This window comes from Gigantopelta aegis, chromosome 3 (assembly GCF_016097555.1).
Source record: "Gigantopelta aegis isolate Gae_Host chromosome 3, Gae_host_genome, whole genome shotgun sequence".
Classification (NCBI taxonomy): domain Eukaryota; kingdom Metazoa; phylum Mollusca; class Gastropoda; order Neomphalida; family Peltospiridae; genus Gigantopelta; species Gigantopelta aegis.
In genome coordinates this window covers 9,244,534-9,259,855 of record NC_054701.1, presented here as the reverse complement: position 1 = coordinate 9,259,855, position 15,322 = coordinate 9,244,534, and the positions used below count along the sequence as shown (strand labels likewise).

The window sequence follows — 15,322 nt, the reverse complement described above, 5'->3', positions numbered from 1 at the left end:
ACTTGAGATTATCAAATAATAAGACTACACCCAGTTATTGAATTGATAATTTAAAAAAAATATTTTTAAACCTATGCCTTAGAACACGTTTTTATTTTATTAACGGTTGATTTTAATTTTAAAAAACACATTTATGCATAGTGAAAATGGAGGCAGAGAGAGAGAGAGAGAGAGAGAGACGCGGAGAGAGAGAGAGAGAGAGAGAGAGAGAGAGAGAGAGAGAGAGAGAGAGAGAGAGAGAGAGAGAGAGAGAGCGACAGGGGGGGGGGGAGAAGGAGGCAGAGCTAGGAAGAGATTTAAAATCAACCCACTGCCGCTATATCGGCTACTCCTACCAATAAAGCAGTAAGCGATCTTTTATACACTTTTTCCCATTGGACAAGACAGAATACATACTACGGCCTTTAACATACCAGTCGTGGACTGATTTCAAAGGAAAAACCCGAGTCCATAGACGGTAATCGAGCCTACGCTCCATCGTACCCCAGTTGAGTGCACTAGATAGCCATAGTTTAAGTAAAGCCAATTTAAGCTGGTATACAGTCACACATTTGTTTTAAAGCACGTAGGAATAGTTAAAGTTTGTTTTGTTTAACGACACCACTAGAGCACATTGATTTATTAATAATTGGCAATTGGAACTCAAACATTTGTGGTAATTTTCATATATAGTCTTAGAGAGGAAACCCGCTACATTTTTCCATTAGTAACAAGGGATCTTTTATGTGCATCATCACACAGACAGGATAGCACATACCACGGCATTTGATAAACTAGTCGTGGTGCACTGGCTGGAACGAGAAGTAGAAAGGGAGGAAGATTTATGCCATTATATGCTGTTGTTGCCATTTCTTGGTTTGTAGTTGTCACAACAATAAATGAATGTACATGTATATCTCCACAACTTGATGTTTTTCTTAAAACTAAGTATTATTAATAAATATATCCTGTCGTGACTTTACCAAAATAAAATGTAATATGTATGTATCGTTTCTAGCATTTGAAACTTTCCAGTTTGGTGATTTTCATAGGTGAAGCAAAAGGGTTATTTAGTTTATGTTATTTTATTCGAGTCAAGGAGTGCGCGTGACTGTGGAATTTAAGTGAGATATTAATGGTGCGCCCGCGAGCTAGAACGAAATAAACAAAGACGAAAAGCAATGGATGAAGATGGCTGATCCGCTTCGTCGTCCAGAACAAATATCACCGAAGTCGAGTCCCAGAGACAGAGGATCCCGATCTCCGGCGTATGTTCCGCGACAAGACTCAACAGGAACCCTGAAGACAACAATAAGCCTGGGGAAAGTGCCCTCTGTAATCCACACGGGTCCATTCTATCTCCTAAAAGATGTACCTGGTATGCTGGGGATTTACAATTACATAATCATTATGATTTATCAAAATTCGGGGTTTTATTATATTTATCATTATGATAATTATAATAAAACACCGAAATTTGACATTTATTTGAATTTTCCTAAATAGTTTAGAGCAGTAAAATTAGCAATAGCATGAATAGATCATAGTGTGGTACATTGACCTCAAACATCATGTCGAGGTTGGTGTGTCTTACGCTGATTTTAAACAGCATAACATTATGATTAACCAATACCATTGATGTCCCAAATTGCATTCTGGTAATGACAAAAATGTTAATATGATATTTACAGAAATAAATTGGTACATTTTAAAGTTCTGGTACGTGAAATTGAATATATCCCAATCAGTTCTAGTGAAAAATAGACAATCTGAATATAAAATGCAGGTCTCGAACTTAAGAATTTGTCACCCATGGCATTTAAACAAAAGAATTGCTGTGGGTGAAATAGCCCACCGACAGCAGTTTTAAATCTGCCTATGTCATTTTTTTAAAAGGTGACTTTTACAGCAAATAAATATGACTGAAAGGTTATTTTGTTGCATGTAGACATATTTCAAATGTACAAATGTTAAATACTGACAGATAATGTACACCAGATACATTAATTTTTCCTGTTGTGGAGGAGTGTTACTGATGGCAGTAATGTTTATCCAGTGGCACAAAAGTGTCATCGGTGATGCTCCTAAACCACGCAATTTATATCTCAATGGCACCAATTGCTGTCAGTTCAACTTCAAGCCCTAAAAAAATTAATGCCTTCTACACAGTAAACAAAAGTATAACCAGAGTATTAATATTTTTTAAAAGGAAATTTCAATTTATGAAGAGCATAAAAATAACTTAATGTAGTAAAAGTACTTAGTGATTTTTATGTTTTGTAAAGTTTTCTATTAAGATACTTGCATGATCTTGCTTTTAAAACTTTATAGTTGATAAAAATGATTCTGAATTGTGAAGAAAAACATTATAATAGTCGAATTTATAAATGAACGACCAACAGACGACAACAAATATATATATATATATATACACAATGTATGTCTACAACAGCTAAATGTTACAATGTTTTGTAAAAGTTCTACATGTATCAATTTTGCTCTATATCTTGTTTTTCAAATTTCACTAGAAAAATCTGAAATCACTGGAAGCACCAACTTATTCCGAAGTCATGGGCTGGAACATTCATACAGCAAGTTCTGTGGAAAGAAAGTTAAAGATGAACTTAGCTCCTTCCTTCCCCACCTTCCAGGGAACATTGACACACCAGGGATGTCAGATAACAGGCAAGTGTTGGATTCATTTATAATTTGTACAGAAAGTGATATGACAAAAACCCAACAATGCCAAAATCAACCAATAATTTATGGTTGTTTTCTCAAAGTTACTAATTCCTCCAGCTGGACACACCATAATCAAATACCAAGAGCCTAATGGTTTGGCAAATAACGTTTTTCTTTCAAGGCTCAAATTCATTTTGTGGAATGGGAAGCAATATATGCTTCTGACATTTTAATCTAGAAACAAATGCAGAGAAGCATAACTATGTAAACTGTACTGATATAAATGTTCCTCTAATTTTATGTAAATTTAAGCTCATATTACTGGGTTTTTGTTTTTTTACAATATTACATGTATTTGATACTGGTCATCCTAATGTCGATTGTGGCACTAATTTGTTAATCTGAATAGTTGTTCAGTGATATTTAAGAAGGAAAACAAAACCTGCTTGTGAAACTGATTATAATCAGAAGGCATCAGGGTTGAAAATTAGCAGTCTCCCGTGGCAACCTTTATTGGCTAAGGGCGACTAAGAATTTTACAAAGGTAGTCCATTGGGCGACCATAGATTTTACTGTCTGGCGAGTATGGTACTAGTTAAAAAAGAAACTCAATGATACTGAATCGAATGTGACAAAACACACCACATCTATGTTGGCGCGAACTATAGATCTGGCAGCAGAAGACCTAGAACACGTTCTATATTTTGACAGTGCCAACATAATGAATAAATATAAAATTAATATAAAAACATGATCAGGGCCATATCTCTGCACAAAGCAGAGTCGAATGGGCATTTGGCAAAACAGTGGATGATTCCATGGATCTCTATCTAGGAGAACAGCCACTCCTGAGGAAATTATTTGCTGGGGTATCACCACAAAGTTTATTCCATCCCTCTGGCATCACCACAAAGAGGACTACCACTCACAGACTAGTTTACTAAAGCATGCACTTTTTATATCAATTTTTGCTTTATTCATTATGAAGTTAAACATCAATTCATCCGTTTTCTTTGATGCAAACGGTTATTATTCAACAAAAAACACTATAGTTTTTATTTTACCTGTGCAGTTAATTCCAGTGTGATAATTGGAGGTCTAGTTGAATTTGAGAAAGGCCAGTAAGATTTTTTTCTTCAACTGGCCTTGCTGGCGACCTTGGTTTTCATGTTAATAAAAAAAACAAAAAAAAACAACTTAATTTTCAACCCTGAGGCATGTGTATGTATTTTGAGTGGCAGTTACCTCTTGTTCCCTGTCAGGTTTTAGCCATTCAAACCTGCAATCACTGAATCGGGCTATAAAGGTTCTTGTAAAAACTGATTAATCATGGGTGTTTGTTTTTAACAGAAGTGATATCATGGTACACATAGGGTACCAGTCCAATGCTTTGAATAAAAAAGTATTCTATTCATTTCATTTTAACTTATTTTCGTTCTTATATACAATTAAGGTTCAAACATTCTGTCCTGGGCACACACCTCAGCTATCTAAGCTGTGTCCAGGACAATGGGTTAGTGAGAGAACAGAGTGTAGTGGTCTTACACCTACCCACTGAGTCATTAAAACACGCTTTGGGTGGGAGCTGGTGCTGGGCTGCGAACCCAGTACCTACCAGCCTTATGTCTGATGGCTTAATCACGACACCACCGAGGCCGGTATTGTTCTATGTGCTTGATCTACTACAAAACTGGTCCGGACATTATTAAAACAGTCGAATCAGTATTATGATTTGGTTATTAGAAAAATAAATTGTACAGTTAGCATTACACATTTATATGTATTGAATACTATTCTTGTATTCGGTTCAGCTTTGACGAATACGAATGCAACTACGATATAGATCGCTGTTTGATGCATCAAATATATTGTTACACCCCTATGCTGAGGTCTTATTAACCATATGATACATATATTTTTTTCTTGTTTTAATGATGATAATTCAAAATATTATGTAATTATACACATGGTAAAGTGTTGTGTGATTTGTTTTTCAGTGTATTGCTTGCAATATCTCGTTGCAGTTCTTTGCGGTCACTCATTGAGAAGCCTCCGATCACAGGGAAAGAGCTGACACCTCTTTCTGGATCTGGATTGGCTGGATTCCGACTTCACCCTGGTCCTGTACGTATACCAGTTTCGTAATATCAGGGCTTCTAGAATTTAAAAACACATCCACTAGACGTGGGATCAGTGATTTTAAAGACTTACTTGCCATGATTAAAAATTCACTTGCTCTACTTTATGTAAGTACAATTTTACCAATAGGAATAATCCGATAAGTTACCTAAAAAGGGAGATAGAATTTAAAAACTCTTACATATGGGGGGGGGGGGGGGGGCAGAATATTCACATTTATGAAACAGACTTATTACTAATTTCCTATTCCAGTTTGTACACAATTAGCTGAAAAAGATACATTTTCATACCAATATATAAATACTCTATACAGTACTGCGTAAAACCTAAAGCATTTTCAATAGAACTTTAAAAATACCATTTGGCTAATATTTTGGCTACAGGTATTTTTGATCCAGGGTGAGCCCTGATTAGTAGCATTTGACAACTTTTGTTTTCACTAGCCAGTGGGCATGGAGATATTAGTTATTTACTAGCCCAACATTGAATATCACTAGCCATAGGAGTGGGGCTACCATAATTTAGAAGCCCTGTTAATCTGTACTTACATTTGAATTTAGATGACAGGTGAGATAGCCACAAAAAATACATTATCAAAGAGACTGTCCTGGGTCTGTTGTCATTGTAACAGGTCATTTTTGATGACTAAAATTACATATTAAACATATTTTCCTGTTTAAAATATCAGTATAAACAAGATGTTTGTTGTCATCCTACTGTTTGTAGAAGTTCAAACCAGATTTCACCTTTCAATAATTTCTAATTATATGAAAAAAATATATATTATGAAATGAAATGAAGAGTGACTACTACAAACATTGATATATGACCGCAAACACTATGGATATACAGACACTGGTATTCTAAACAAGAACATGTATTTAATATGTAATGTTAGTCACCAAAAAGATTGTTAGTTGGAAACATCTTACAATGGCTGCAAACTCAGGACAGTCTTGGTAACTAGAAGGGAGTGTCACTATTTAAACTTGTTATATGTCTGAAACATTTCATAAATATGCAAGAGTACCGGTAGGTGTCTGCATAAATATGCATAGAGCATTCAATGTCACATCTATTTTTGTGTACCTTAAAACCAGACTTTTGCTTGGTCCAATTGTTAAAGTTTGTTTTGTTTAAGAACACCACTAGAGCACATTGATTATTGATTTATTAATCAGTGTCGCAGTTGGAGAAACAAGGGATGTGGAGGTGGACAGTGAACGAAGTTGAAAGATAGGAGGAAAAATCAGATGAAATTCAAAAGGAGAGAAACGCAAAGGGGGCAGTGGGATAAAAAAAAAAAAAAAAAAAATCATTGGATATTGGATGTCAAACATTTGGTAATTTTGACAGTTTTAGAGAGGAAAACCACATTTTTCCATTAGTAGCAAGGTAGCAAGGGATATTTTATATGCACCATCCCACAGAGAGGGTAGCACATACCACGGCCTTTGATATAACAGTGTTGGTGCACTGGCTGGGCTACGTCCCGTCCCCTGGTTCAATGGATGCTAGGTTTAGAGGTGTTTCACTGTGTTATGTTTGTGTTCTCAGTTGCCGGAGCAGTATCAAATGATGAACCTGATGACGCAGAAGAAGAAACACAAACACAAGAAGAAGCACAAGGAAGGCGACAAGGGCAACACTCTCCAGGAAACACAGAGTGAGTAACGCGATGGCTACACACAGCACAGTGGGTGTGTGTAAGGCAGGATTTTGTTTAACATTATACTTTTAACAATTTAAACGGTTAGAGAAGTAAAATCTCCAGTTGAATCTAGTAAGTACTAGTATCCAATGTTAATGCAACAAACATGGAGTCTATGGAAGTGATTTAGAATTTTTTAATTTTTAAAAACAAAATTTAGATTTATAATTAAAAGCAATTTTTTATTATTATTATTATTTTTTTTTTTTGGGGAGGGGTGGTGATGAGTGATATTGAATTCTGAAAATGAACCAGTAAGTGTGAAATGTTTATGTATGTACAATGGAAGACACTTTCTGTTCACGGTATATTTATAGGCATCATATAATTTCAAGATTTGTACACATTGATGCATTATGAATAGTCTGTGACATTAAATTTTATCTTGGCAGTCCAAGCTTTCTAAGAAAATAACCCAGTCCAGAAAGAAAACCCAAATAACACTATATAATATATTGAGGGGACATAGTCTCCCAAAACAAAGTAGGATACTTCTGGTTAAACTTAGTTTTTTTCTTACAGTACTTATTTCTGTACATCCATTTTTTTTATTATTGTGCTGATGTCTATAGAGACTCAAAACAATGCCTTGGTGGGACTGTTTTGATTGTGTGCATACCACAATTTTGATGATATAGATTTGTCTCACCTTTACGAAGTAAAAAGGTGAGATATAGGCAATACTTTTCCGATGGCGTCAACTTTTGAGTTAAAGTTTAACATTAAATGTTTCACGATTAGATCAGTTTCTCACAAAATATAAGTCCTAGATAAATGAAACTTGGTTTATAGTTGCACTGATGGATGTCGATCACTGTGCACTGAAAACATTTTGATTGTAGCAATGCACAAATAAAATGATTGTTATCGTAATTTTTAAGAGATGTGAATTTTTTTTTTTTAAATATCCCAATAAATGACTAGATCAGTGGATAATAAAAATAAATATTAAAACCCCCACCAAAAACATTTTTAAAAAAGCAAGAAACTAATTTGTAGACCGAAATATCAGTGTGGTAAGAGAACAAACTATCATCAAAACTAATATTATTTTGAATTGTTTTTAACCAGCTGACAACACGGCCGATGCTGAGGCGAAGAAACACAAGAAACCAAAGAAAGACGAAGAGCAAAAAGACGCCAACAGTCGGAGGAAAAAGAGAAAAGACAAGAAAAAGAAAAAGGTTACTGAACATGTCTGATCTTAAATATGACATTTCAAAATACCTATTTATCTTCAGCCAGGTAAAAATAGAATTATTTCCAGGAAAATGATACACATTTCCCATTGCATTTTTATTTTTCCACAGATAAAATCTCTCCCATACTTTATTTTTGCTGTAAACGTGACCTTTACTTAATCTTTTATTTACTCCCCACTAAAAAAAAATCTGAAATGAAAGAAAGAAACAAACATGGCTTACTCCGGGAGTAACTGAAGTTTGAAACCCTTTGGTTAAAACAACAGATACAATATTCTTGATGATCTGCACTTAATTAACCGATTATTAAATTGATTGTGTTTCACAGTAATGGTAATCGCATACTTAATTATAATTGAATTAAACTTGTGGTACTCCTGGCCAGTACTACTTTGAGAATTTAAGGTACTTACATTTATATTCTTGTTTAAAATCCCACAAACAATGTATTGTAAAATGTAAAAATCCCCAAAACAATGTATTGTAAAATGTAAAAAGAAATGCACATAGTTGTATTCTTTACCTCAACCGTATGAATTTGTTTATATAAAGAATAACTAAATGTAGTGAATGACATAGGATATCGGCTTTATTCGGTGATGGTAACAGTGGGAAATTCTCATTCAGCATCAACAGGATAAAGCAGGTGTCCAACGTCATGAAATCCTGCAGACCATAAAAATTGAGGGCAAAAGCTATTGTTTCTGTTATTTCAGCTACATTGTACAATTATCTAGAGGTCAAATGAGAGGTTTTGTAATGCAGCTATGCGTGACATCAAAAGTCATAATCTGCTAATATTCGTTTATGACTTTGCTTTAATCGGTCATCATAATCAGCCGATAGAAAGTGGTTACAGGATACATTTGCTTTCATGTTTACTTCTTAAAACTTTTTGTCATGGTTCTACAATCTTTAAATGATCAATATATTATTTTCAAACCTGTAATGGCTGCCATACAAAGATCATCTGACACCATCATATACTACTGCAACAGTTTAGAAATGGTCTGAAGAAATCCAATGACATGCTAGCAGTAGGCCTACTGTTAAAAAAATGCAACATGAAATAAACAAAAAACTGTTGTATGGAGGAGAGATACAGCTAATTATTTTATTGGTAGCTAAGTATGTCATATTTTAAAATTTTGTTAATTCCAAATAATGAAATTTCTGTTATAATCATTACAGTTTTAGGTATCTCACCACTTGATTATACATTGGTGACAATACAAACATAAAGCCAAGCACCGACTAAATTATTAACAGTAGGTGCTATATACTACCTGACAAGAAGAAAACAGCCTTTGTGACAAGAATTGAGCAAATTAAATTGATACTTCACCACCTGGACTGCATTCAGCAAGACCGAGCAGAAAAACGTTCGCTAGACTCGTTTATGCACTTCACATTAAAACAAATGTCCACATCGGGAGCCAATCAAATAGTTAGCGAAATGTTTGCTGGCTGAACTTTAATTATCCAGCCTGCTTGACACATAGAGTAATGGTGGGGAGGCAGCTCTCGTTAGAAATATGTAACACAGGCACTGTAAACAATGGTCTAGCCTGTAGCTAAGCAGATATGTCAGTTTGATATGCCAAAATCAAGAGGCAATGTTACCCTTCCAGTATTTCATAATCATACTGTCAGATCTGTTCAGACACCATCATAATAAAATAAAGAAAAGTGATACCCTTTTTTCACATAACTAAATTTGTCGCCTACCTGACTGGCTGATATAGTGGTGTGCTCCCTCATAGACATCTCATTAAACCAGCTGTAGCAACATGAATTGTTAATTTTTCGATAAATGTAAAAATTGTCAGGGAAGGTCACTTTTTATTTGTACTTTGAGTAGAATTGTCAAAGCACCAAAAAAAATGGAATGGAAAACCCCCCACAAAACAGCAAACTTTTGTGTGATTGGCATGTTTTGTTTTTGTTTTCTTCATACCCTGACGAACCTAAAAGAAACAATGGAAGGTCCTTAAATATTTCATTTTATGGATATATAGTGATTTCTAGCGGTCCTAACTAGCCTGAGTACTCTGCCGTTCAAGAGCTGGACGGACATTTAGACGATTATGATCACTCTTTGCCATCTGAAATAACTGTATAGTGAAAACACAGAATTGCTGCCGGGTAGGCAAAGATTCCCACTCCAATACTACAATAACCCTTAAATACCATTAATTCATAATTTTCGAATTTGCCGAAAACATTTTTTTCACATATTAACCAGTAATACACACACTACATGATGAAACCCAACAACATCCCCTTTCAGTAATGTTCAGGTTAACATGGGTGCTGATGGGTTTCTTCCCGTTGTGTATATTAGTGATTAATATGTCAAATATTTGTTACCAGTGAACTCAATGTAAAGGTATTTAGCATAAAAAATTGGGTTATTGTTGTATTAGAGCAGGAATCCTTGCACTCAGGCCAAGTCCTTATAAGTTTTTGGTAGAAGCGTTTCCTATGTACTCGATATTGAGTTAAATTGATGAATTAATTTGTTTTCACAGAAACACAGCCCAGAACACACATCTACACACGGTGATCCAGTGTGACAGAAATCTGCATCGTTTATCATCACATTTGAAATGTGACTTCACAGCATGAACTGCTGCCAATGTTTTATAAGTTATTTACCAGCATCTGTCATAAAGACCAGTGCACATTGCTGTTTTTATTCATTTGTGTGAAATCATCGTGGTCATTTTACTGTGCATTGCATTTGGACAGAATGCAAAGTGGTTTGTTGTGTTTACATGTATGTTGACAGTGTATTTTTTTTTATTTATTCTCACCATCTTGAGAATAAATGGTGTATTTATAGTGAAATAGACTAAACCTGGATTGTGTTGTAATTTGTTTATTTAGTTCAGAATGCTGATCTTTTTCCACCATGTTGGTTTAAAAAAGGGCCTTCAGCAGTGGTTTTAAACTACCATTAATAAAAAATAGCTCAGCACATTTTAAAGTGGTGATTTGCAATCAAATTGTTATTTCAACAATGAGAGGAAACTGGCCATTGCCACATAAGACTTCTCCAACCATGATAGCAGCAAAGGATCTTTTATATTCAGTTTTTCTACAGAGCAGCACATACCATGGCCATTGGAATACTTTTTGGATGAATAGGGTTTAAACCAGATCCCTTAAATTAGTATCAACTTGTTGAATAAATTTGTTTTAATTGTAGATTTAAAGGGCATGCAAATTATTAAATTAGCTTTTTGGAGATTTAATAATAAAAAACGACACCGCTAGAGCACATCTATTAATCATCAGCTATCGGATGTGAAACATTTGGTAATTCTAATATATAGTCTTAGTGAGGAAACCCACTACCTTTTTTCCACTAGTAGCAAGGGATCTGTCATATGCACCATCCCACAGACAGGATAGCACATACCACAACCTTTGGTATACCAGTCATGGTAAATAGCCAAATGATCCCACTAATGGGGATCAAACCTTAGACCGACTGTGCATCATCAGGTGAGTGCTTTGCCACTGGGCTACATTCCGTCCCATATTACAAAATAATACAATCACAAAATTAAATTAATATTTGGCAATTTGTTGAACAGCAGCTTAAACTGTGGACGAGAAAACAAGCCTGACTGATCAACGAAGGGCAATCGGTCAGATTGAACCTCAGGCGCAAACCATCTGATAATCAGTCACAGGCAAAAATAAAAATTATTTACAAAGCATTTTACAGAGATGAATGAATAGAATGGGAACCTGTTTTAAACCCCAATCCGTTTTTATTACAGGTACAATCAATATTTGCAGTCTGTCCTGCTCAAATAGTACCTTTATTTATAATGCGATTTTAAGTTTAATTTTTTTCTTTTTATTATTACTTTTTTAATAATGTAATGTTCTCAAATATTTGATCCAAAATTTTTTAATATAATATAAAGTAACAACTATTATAGTATTTCAGATTTATTAAAGTTAAAAATAAATACATAATATATTTCACACTGCAGTGCAAGATGTAATGACAGCAAAATCTTGATACAAGAACTGGTAGGGTTTCAAAATAAACAAGCATTATGAGAGTACTGCTATAGGTAGCACTAAACCAAATAATTTCCAGCTGGGTCAAAGTTCGACGTGCACCAAACTTTTGATAGAGAAGTTAACACCACAAGTCCTGTGATTGGTTATAAATGCGAGTGTGTTGGATGTAAAAACAAAACAAAATTCATCTTGGCTAAAATGTATGCAATTTTATTTCATCTAGTGCTTGGAATATATATGGGGTACCTGTGAAGAAAAAAAAAAAGAGTAAAAAATTGTGTGTGAATCTAGGGGTGTTGTAAAAATATCTGGTTATACCAAAAATGAGCCATGAAAGGTATCCTTTTCATCAGTTAATACTTTGAGGTAGGGGTTGTAGTACTGATGTTTATGGGTCATAGTTTGGTTGATATATTGCATATAGTGTTTTTAAACACAAACGTTAACATGGTCGTCAAAGGAATTTTATTTGGTATAGTCATACCTATATAAAGCAATAAATGTCCCCTACCGAACTAATGTGTTTTGTATCTCCTAAATTCAAGGACCATACTTCTGTGAAAAGAGGGTAAATCACCGTAAAAGTTAAACTTGATCAGCAACAATACATGATAAAGGCATATACAGCATTGCATACCAATATCTTCAGGCATTGCAAAATAAGTCTGGAAAACAAATTTTTATATCTAAGTTCAAAGTTGAATTTTTTTTCTTCACATCTCGTAAGTTCAAGGGCCATAACTCCGTCAAAAATGGGTAAATCGCCATGAAAGTCAAACTTGATCTGTACCAGTACTGGATAAAGCTATACACACCATTTCAGGTAAATATCCGAAGGCTTTCTAAAAAAAACATCCGGAAAACTATGTGGGACGGAAATGAAACCTATAGTCCTGTCAGACTGAGTAAGTACATACACACTGAAATAGTTTTTCCATTTCAGCTATTTGTTTATATTTTACTCACAATGTAAATGAATGTACAAGAAGTACAATTGTAACGAGACATGGTTATCAATTACTGTAAAATGTTCAAGTGAAATTAAAAGTGAGCATGATATCCCTAAAATTATTAAAACAAAATGACTATGTATACAGGGCTCAAGCTAGGTCAAAATCATAGAGCGAAGTCACTTCTCTCTCAAACTTAAGAGGGCGAAGTTTTTAATAGTAGGGAGACTTGAATTTTTAATCCAAAAAATAAAAGACACAAAAAGAAGTTATCTTAATACAGGTGCAACTTTTACAATCTGTATTTTAATTGTTTTTTACCATCTGTACCGCTAATTGATGGATATGTGCTTTATAGGTTTTTTTAAATCACCTTTCCACGTCGCCTTCTTTAAAAAGAATGAAATGTGTTTAGAATTCATTCTCTCACAAGTTTGTCTTCTCATTTCGTTTAATAACTACTCCATGTCCTAGTAGATTATGGTCAAGCTTAGATTACCCAAAGGCAATTGAATGCGTTCCACAGTCAGTTTCTTAATTGATACACTATGGAGTTGTCAGACTGAATGGGCACTAGTATCCGTGAAGGTGTGAAAATTGCTTATCTGCTGCACTTTGTCACTGTTGTTTAACATATAAAAAAAACCTGTTTATAGAATTTACAGTGGTCGCTTAACACGGGTATTTTAGTGACTTAGGGATCCAGTATAGGTGGCCGCTGGGTGTGCAAGACAGGTTACCTTTTATTATGAGTGCATATACATTAAAAGTCCACTAGGACAGGTTTGCTTGTATTATTTTATAATTTCAACATGTGTGTTGAATGTTGAATTTATTCATTATGACAAAATCTATGTAAAACTAGTTAATTACTCCCCACATTTTTTTTCACGTCAAAGTCTGCTGCTCCAAAAAAATGTTCAATGTATTTTCCAGTGGAGTATAACCCAAACTCCCTAAAAAAATGCATTCGCCATAGTCTAGATCCCCACCCGTGTACAATTTCCAGCACATTCACCTGACAATACACTTCAACAGGCAGTAGCACGTTTAGGTCAACTATTAGTGCCAGACACGGGTGTTGTCTGAGCTAGACAGACTACCGGTATCTGTGAGCCTGTCGCATGGTTTTGTGGCGCCAGTCTCTCTTCAAACTCTCAGACACTTCACACTTAATTATTATCTAAGAATAGGTGTTCCTCGATGTCTTCACCATTCATCCGTGATGTGTACATTGCAAATGATGACTTTTTGAAAGGCGACACAAATTTCGCCTTACGGTGACTAGCACGGCAAAGTTTGGGCTCACTTTGCCCTGTATAGAGAGAGAGAGAGAGAGAGACAGACAGACAGACAGAGAGAGAGGTTATTACCCTTGTGTATTTCGGTATCATCAATATCATATATTAGGAATAAAAATTGTAGTTTATGCAATCCTATTTTACACCCCATTGTTTTCATTACAGGTGTGATATGTGTATGTATAAAGATATGCAATATATATATATATAAAGATATGCAATATATATATATATATATATTTTAAGATCACATACTTTAAGAATTTGATAACATTGCAAATTAGATGTAAATTAATCGAGGTCACAGCACAAGGTTTATTGACATTTAAGCAAACATACTTGTGTGACACTCCATAATTGACGTATGCATTCATCATCATCGAATAAAAACATTTCAATGGCAATTTGACATTGAAAGCTGTCCAGTGTTCAGATAACAAACAAAAATGTTACGCCCTTGTTTGTTTTGATGTAAGGACATTCAAAATGACGTCATTAGAGTTTGACATCATTTCCATTCAAAAATACACCTCGCCACATATTCTTACGTCATTTGAATATCTAGTAATGGCGGACTGGAATTAAAGTTATGTGTACAGTTTAAAAAACACATTAAGCTTGAGATTATATAATAGAGATTATTACCCTCGTGTATTTCAGTATTATCAATATAATATATTAGGAATAAAAATAATGTATTATGCTCCCATAATGAATATTTTGGAGACTCAACATTTGTTATGTTTGAAAGTTAAAAACAACAACACTAGAGCACATTGATTAATCAATCATCGGCTATTGGATGTCGAACATTTGGTAATTCAGACTCATAGTCTTTAGAGGAAACCCGCTACATCTTTCCTAATGCAGCAAGGGATCTTTTATATGCACTTTCCCAGAGATAGGATAGCACATACCACAGCATTTGATATACCAGTCGTGGTGCACTGGCTGGAATGAAAAATAGCCCAATGGGCCCACTGACTAGGGTCGATCCTACACTAACTGCTCATCAAGCGAACACTTTACCACTGGGCTAGTCCCGCCCCATACATTTTGTGTTATTGGTCAAATATGTAACTCTTGATGACCTGTACATGCGTTACCAAACACTATGCTTACATCGATGCCAGGTCAGGTCATAGGTTTTAACGTGCACATTCTAAACAAGCTGTTCAATGCCTATGAAATAGATCTTTTATATGAACTTCTCACATACAGGACAGTACATACCACAGCTTTTGATGTACATGTACCAGTCATGGGACAGTGTGGTTCTGGGGAATGATAAACCATCGAGGGTGTTCCATTGTA

The 15,322-nt window shown here is 34.8% G+C and overlaps 1 protein-coding gene across 3 annotated transcripts; it reads left to right on the top strand.

The window, feature by feature from the left end:
- Positions 1-1,153: 1,153 nt before the first annotated feature.
- LOC121367488 (mediator of RNA polymerase II transcription subunit 19-like) lies at positions 1,154-10,572 on the top strand. 3 transcript variants are annotated; one of them, XM_041491686.1, is made up of 6 exons: positions 1,154-1,357; positions 2,508-2,664; positions 4,686-4,785; positions 6,358-6,466; positions 7,583-7,695; positions 10,245-10,572. In XM_041491686.1, exons 1-6 carry the CDS (start codon positions 1,165-1,167, stop codon positions 10,287-10,289), a joined length of 717 nt encoding a protein of 238 aa, XP_041347620.1. In that variant the 5' UTR covers positions 1,154-1,164; the 3' UTR covers positions 10,290-10,572. The 3 variants fall into 3 exon arrangements, with proteins under 3 accessions (XP_041347620.1, XP_041347618.1, XP_041347619.1); XM_041491684.1 differs by having other exon boundaries at positions 1,158-1,357; positions 4,659-4,785; XM_041491685.1 differs by having other exon boundaries at positions 1,158-1,357; positions 4,659-4,785; positions 7,583-7,756.
- The last annotated feature ends 4,750 nt before the right edge of the window (positions 10,573-15,322 follow it).